Source organism: Schistocerca serialis, chromosome 10, assembly GCF_023864345.2.
Source record: "Schistocerca serialis cubense isolate TAMUIC-IGC-003099 chromosome 10, iqSchSeri2.2, whole genome shotgun sequence".
NCBI lineage: Eukaryota > Metazoa > Arthropoda > Insecta > Orthoptera > Acrididae > Schistocerca > Schistocerca serialis.
The window spans coordinates 149,273,900-149,281,087 of record NC_064647.1 but is presented as its reverse complement, the minus strand read 5'-3'; the positions used below and the strand labels follow the sequence as shown (position 1 = coordinate 149,281,087).

The window sequence follows — 7,188 nt, the reverse complement described above, 5'->3', positions numbered from 1 at the left end:
GCTCGACCACCTGATCCAGAGTATGCGAACCCTTTGCGCGGGCTGTGTACGTGTGCATGGTGCTCATATTCCATATTGATGTCGGGGTACATGAGCACGAAACAGTGGCGTTTTGTAGCACATGTGTTTAGGGACGGTTTTCTTAACTTACACCAATACCGTGGACTTACAGGTCTGTGTCGTGTGTGTTCCCTATGAGCGTACGCTATTGGTGCCAGTTTGGTGTAGTGCCGCGTTGTGTGGCAACACATTCTGCAATTAGCTTTAATTTAGGAGTATGAGCGTAGCTGTCACCCTAAAAACGTGTGGTAGATGCGCGCACAAAACGAACGAAAGAAGACTGTAGCAGCTGGTCACTTGGCGGCCGCTCAGTCCCACTTCAAACACAAACGTGGCTGCTATCCGCACGAGACACGTCGCACTTCCCGTGGTTCCGTGATCCCGCGGTAGACTTCCGCTGCCCTTGTCGCTATATTCAGGCTGCGCTCGCAGCGATGCCCACTGCTTGTGTCTGCTCCGAGGTATCAACAGAAGACAATGAATCCAACGGCCGTACTTCCTTCGCTGCTGGCTCTGTTGGTAGCTAATGGGAGCTCGGTGCTGGATTGTCTCTGCAGTCACATTATCCACACAAAACATGTCGGCAGACCCTGGGGAGGAACCGGTAGTCCCGGTGCATATCAACTATGGTTTGAGTACTGCCATCATCATATCCGTGAGTACTTTTTCGTGCAGTGTGGATTCGCATGACGTGAGACTCGGCTTGGCTTGCACATGCTTTTGTGGAGGAAGATCATACGTTTTCAGCCTGACAATGAATGACTATGTTTATTGGGAGCAAATTGCACTTCATGTTCAACCTAACCTTTTTGGTGAATGTGTTTTGTCCATCGTTTTGCGAGTGAGGAGATATCGTGAAGTACGTTTAGCAAAGGCTGTAAATTAACTATTCACATCTCGTAATTCAGCCCAAAATGTTTTCCAGATGCTTGAGAACAGGTGGAAATGGGAGGCTGCCAAATATAAAAAATAGTTTCTGTATTAGCAAAGCATGTTCGTGCAGAGGTTGTGACCTCCATTGTCATAATCGCGCCCTTTATGAATTTTCTGTATTACTAGCTATACCTGGCGAACTTCGTTGCGCCTCTTTATATGTTATAGCTTTATATGTTACAGCTGATCCGGCAAACGTTATTTTGCCACATAAATTATCTCTGATCTATAAGAATAATGTATACGTGTAACACAATGTATACATGTAACACAATTGCCGTTGTTGGCGGGAGCTCGTGACACAAACAACAATAATGGCCGAAAACTGTGTAGGGATTGAGAAAAGGCTTACGGGGAAGTCCGGCAGTATCGGCCACTATTAGTTCTAGCGTTTCTACGGTAGATCCCGCGGATTTAACAACTGCAGCCGATACACGGCTCGTCCTTGAGCATAAAAACATAGCGGCAATTTCGTGTCGAAATGTGTTCCCCAGCATTATGAATAAGGCCAAGCGCACACGCATCGATTTTTTTCGTACGTAAAAATATTGTACGGTTAAATTCTTTTAGGGGAACAAAGGAGAGCATAGGAACTTCTTTGTTCCACTAAAAGAATATGATCGTACCATATATTTCCGTACGATAAAAATCGATGCGTGTGCGCTAGGCCTAAATGTCGGTTTGGCGAATGACGCGTGCTACCTAGTTAAGTTTCTCGGTCTAGTTTCGTCGATTCAAAGAGGGATATTCAAGTCGTTGCTTCTTGTATGTTTTCTTCAATTACCTATCTATCGAATAGTGAAAGACTATCACCGGTAGAAACATGGCGGGAATAACTGATCAAGCGAGAATTGGTCAGTTATCGACCGGGGTTGAAAATTATTAAATTACTAAAATCGCTATTAAAATAGGGTTTGGTTGTAGAAGGGTGAAAATTTAGGGTCGTGTGTATTTTTTAATGCCACATCATACAAAAATAAAAATAAAAAGTTCTGTCCAAAAAATAAGAAAATTTTTTTGAGGTGGACCACCCTTATGACCTAGGGGCATGAAAAATAGATTACGACCGATTCTCAGACCTACCGAATATACGGTACATGTAAAATTTCATCAGAATCGATCGAGCCGTTTCGAAGGAGCATGGCAACTAACACCGTCACACGAGAATTTTATACAAAAGTATGTTTTCTGTAATTATGGAGAAATTGAAATAGCCAGCAAACAGTTGAGCAAAAGAAATTTAAATTTGTTAACCGGTTTGAGACACTTAGAGCCCTTCATCAGAAGGTTATAACTATCGCATTATTTTTTGCGAGTGTCAACAATAAGATGCATGCTGCCTATTGCTGACGTCATTGTGTGGCCATTTTTGTACGGGCACTATGAATCACAGGAGCACAACAATAGGTTGCATGCATAATATTGTTGATACTCGCAAGTAGTGCGATAGTTGTAACCTTCTGATGACGGGCTCTGAGTGCCTGAAACCAGTCTTTTACGCATCTGGATACTGATTAATTCGACACATACGACTACAGTTGTTGAAGATGGATCAAACACTAAATAATTTTGGAAATTTAGACATTATAATACAGAACGAATTAAAATGAATGTTGGGCCTACAGAGTGCTCTAACTATCCAAATGGCTCTGAGCACTATGGAACTTAACTTCTGACGTCATCAGTCCCCTAGAACTTAGAACTGCTTAAACCTAACTAACCGAAGGACATCACACACATCCATGCCCGAGGCAGGATTCGAACCTGCGACCGTAGCAGTCGGGCGGTTACGGACTGAAGCGCCTATAACCGCTTGGTCACCGCGGCCGGCTCTACCTATCCAGTGCGTAGCGATACATCGATAAGAATGATAGAGAATGAAAGAGTAAGTATAAGATATCGATCGTTGCGCAAGCACAGCGAATCGCAGTCCGGTGCATTTGGGGTGATGCGCTAAGTGCAATGTTCTGTGTGATAAGAGGAAATCGCGGACGCCCTTCTGCGTGTCGCAAATTAACAATCGCTATTTTGTCATCAAGGTGCAGAGAACGTATCGCCAGTGATACAGCAGAGCCAGTGTCTGGGACGGGGTTCTCCACTTTTACAGCGTTGTGCAATTTACCCTTCTAAATTATTTAAAATACATGTGTGGCTCTAAAATTTCCTTAATATGAGGCTGACGATGTTCGTAGGGTTCAACCGCCAGTAGATGTATATTTATAGAGAATGACGATTCTCCTTAACTTTTTCGCGATGGATCTATGACTCTCCTCTTGAAATCTGAAAGCCTGTGAATAATTTCATGCGGGCCGCTGTGGCAGAGCGGTTGTAGGAGCTTCAGTCAAGAACCCCACGACCGCTACGGTCGCAGGTTCGAATCCTGCCTCGGGCATGGATGTGTGTGATGTCCTTAGGTTAGTTAGGTTTAAGTAGTTCTACAGGGTGTTTCAAAAATGACCGGTATATTTGAAACGGCAATAAAAACTAAACGAGCAGCGATAGAAATACACCGTTTGTTGCAATATGCTTGGGACAACAGTACATTTTCAGGCGGACAAACTTTCGAAATTACAGTAGTTACAATTTTCAACAACAGATGGCGCTGCAAGCGATGTGAAAGATATAGAAGACAACGCAGTCTGTGGGTGCGCCATTCTGTACGTCATCTTTCAGCTGTAAGCGTGTGCTGTTCACAACGTGCAAGTGTGCTGTAGACAACATGGTTTATTCCTTAGAACAGAGGATTTTTCTGGTGTTGGAATTCCACCGCCTAGAACACAGTGTTGTTGCAACAAGACGAAGTTTTCAACGGAGGTTTAATGTAACCAAAGGACCGAAAAGCGATACAATAAAGGATCTGTTTGAAAAATTTCAACGGACTGGGAACGTGACTGATGAACGTGCTGGAAAGGTAGGGCGACCGCGTACGGCAACCACAGAGGGCAACGCGCAGCTAGTGCAGCAGGTGATCCAACAGCGGCCTCGGGTTTCCGTTCGCCGTGTTGCAGCTGCGGTCCAAATGACGCCAACGTCCACGTATCGTCTCATGCGCCAGAGTTTACACCTCTATCCATACAAAATTCAAATGCGGCAACCCCTCAGCGCCGCTACCATTGCTGCACGAGAGACATTCGCTAACGATATAGTGCACAGGATTGATGATGGCGATATGCATGTGGGCAGCATTTGGTTTACTGACGAAGCTTATTTTTACCTGGACGGCTTCGTCAATAAACAGAACTAGCGCATATGGGGAATCGAAAAGCCCCATGTTGCAGTCCCATCGTCCCTGCATCCTCAAAAAGTACTGGTCTGGGCCGCCATTTCTTCCAAAGGAATCATTGGCCCATTTTTCAGATCCGAAACGATTACTGCATCACGCTATCTGGACATTCTTCGTGAATTTGTGGCGGTACAAACTGCCTTAGACGACACTGCGAACACCTCGTGGTTTATGCAAGATGGTGCCCGGCCACATCGCACGGCCGACGTCTTTAATTTCCTGAATGAATATTTCGATGATCGTGTGATTGCTTTGGGCTATCCGAAACATACAGGAGGCGGCATGGATTGGCCTCCCTATTCGCCAGACATGAACCCCTGTGACTTCTTTCTGTGGGGACACTTGAAAGACCAGGTGTACCGCCAGAATCCAGAAACAATTGAACAGCTGAAGCAGTACATCTCATCTGCATGTGAAGCCATTCCGCCAGACACGTTGTCAAAGGTTTCGGGTAATTTCATTCAGAGACTACGCCATATTATTGCTACGCATGGTGGATATGTGGAAAATATCGTACTATAGAGTTTCCCAGACCGCAGCGCCATCTGTTGTTGAAAATTGTAACTACTGTAATTTCGAAAGTTTGTCTGCCTGAAAATGTACTGTTGTCCCAAGCATATTGCAACAAACGGTGTATTTCTATCGCTGCTCGTTTAGTTTTTATTGCCGTTTCAAATATACCGGTCATTTTTGAAACATCCTGTAAGTTCCAGTGGACTGATGACCTCAGATGTTAAGTTCCATAGTGCTCAGAGCCATGTGAACCATTCGAATAATTTCATTTCACATAGGAAGCACAGCAAAAGCAGACAGCCTATCTTCATCCGTGGTACTTCTAAGAAACGTTTAGATCTGTGACAGAGGGGGGAAACACTTCTCCTCTTCATCCGTTGTCAATGGTATAGTAGCTGCTAATTTAAGCAATTACATAACGTCTGCAAAAGATTCTTGCAGGTTATTTTCAATAAAAAACTTTATAAAGGCTACTGCACTTTACATTTTGGTAAGTCACTTCGAGAATAACTGATCTGTAATTCCGTTTTTAACTTCAAAAGCAAACTCCGCCCGAACAGGCTATGAAGGCCCAACGGTACCGACCGGCCGCCCTGTCATCCTCAGCCCACAAGCGTCACTGGATGCGTATATGGAGGGGCATGAGGTCAGCACACCACCCTCCTGGCCGTATGCCAGTTCATGAGACCGTGGCCGCTACTTCTCGATCAAGTAGCTACCCAGTCTGCCTCAGAACGGCTGAGTTCACCCCGCTTGCCAACAGCTCTCGGCAGACCGGATGGTCACCCATCCAAGTGCCAGCTCAGTCCGACACCGCTTAACCTCAGTGATCTGATAGGAACCGGTGTTACCACTGCGGCAAAGCTGTTGGCTATTTTTAACTTAGCTTTATTTAAAAAATGAACAGGATTGCAGAACAACAGAAGGAATTTTTCTGGAAAATTATTTTTTAGTGAAAGGAAGAAATGCTGGTTAAGTAAATTAGAGATCAATGAGTGGTTGGAGATTTCAAATCTCTGACTGCCCTGCTGAACTATTACGTCACATACTGTGCTTCCCCTGCTGCTACATTCCTTGTTGTATCATGCCCTTTGCGCGGCCTTTCCCGCCGGAGGTACGAGTCCTCCCTCGGGCATGGGTGTGTGTGTTGTTCTTAGCATCAATTAATTTAAGTCGTGTGTAAGTCTAGGGACCGATGACCTCAGCAGTTTGGTCCTTTAATAATTCACACACATTTGAACATTTTTTTATACACGTCCTCGCATCTTCTTTTTGCTTTCTCGATTATAATATCATCAAAGTTGTCTCTAATTTTCAAAATTTCAGTTTCAAATGATGCTGTTGCTTGCTTTGTTGAGACGGGGTCAAGGTGCGCTTTTGCAATGGTCTGTACTAGATATTTCTTGTGGAACATCCATGAATATTATAAGAATGGATATATGTATGTGAGTGTGCTCGTATGTGTGGATGTTCCATATCCCCTACTGAACCGTTTTCAATCAAATTTGGTACACACATCCCATAATGTCAGCATACAATTGCTCTGGAGGTAACAACTAGCTGCCTATCATAGTTCATCAGATATGACATAATAAACAATGATATCCGCAAAAAGCTGCTGCATCATGCATGACGTTCAAATTTAGTTCTTCTTTGCTACTACCTCTATTCGTAAATTGTTTCGCAGATAGTACTGACATATGACGCAGAATGTACCTACAGAAATATGTCATACGACATATATTTCAAGGGATATGACGTAATAAACATTGAGATACGTGAAGAAATGCCGCAATATGGTTCAAATGGCTCTGAGCGCCGGCATGAGTGGCCGTGCGGTTCTAGGCGCTACAGTCGGGAGCCGCGAGACCGTTACGGTCACAGGTTCGAATCCTCGGGCATGGATGTGTGTGATGTCCCTAGGTTAGTTAGGTTTAAGTAGTTCTAGGGGACTGATGACTTCAGAAGTTGAGTCCCATAGTGCTCAGAGCAATTTGAACCATTATTTTTTTGGCTGTTTTTGGCACTATGGGACTTAACATCTGTGGTTATCAGTGGCCTAGAACTTAGAACTACTTAAACCTAATTAACCTAAGGACATCACACACATCCATGCCCGAGGCAGGATTCGAACCTGCGACTGTAGCGGTCACGCGGTTCCAGACTGAGGCGCCTAGAACCGCACGGCCACACCGGCCGGCTGCCGCAATATGCATGAAGTTTTAATACATTCATTCTTTACTACTAAGGCACACATACAGTCGAGTCAACCTAGAGAAATCCCTGACACCTCCCAGAGCTTTTGACAGTTTTTAACTACGACGCGCAGATGGCTGAAGACGAAAACATTAGCCATCTGAAGAGGCGTCGCCATAGAGAGATTTACAAAATCGCGGTGC

At 44.5% G+C, this 7,188-nt stretch overlaps 1 protein-coding gene across 1 annotated transcript in view; it reads left to right on the top strand.

The window, feature by feature from the left end:
* The first annotated feature begins 520 nt into the window (after positions 1-520).
* The window catches only part of LOC126425269 (uncharacterized), a 133,956-nt gene continuing 127,288 nt past the window's right edge, over positions 521-7,188 (top strand). The window contains exon 1 of the mRNA XM_050088237.1: positions 521-715. Within this exon, the coding sequence (XP_049944194.1) occupies positions 538-715 (178 nt within the window). The 5' untranslated portion in view covers positions 521-537. The remainder of the gene's footprint in view (positions 716-7,188) is intronic.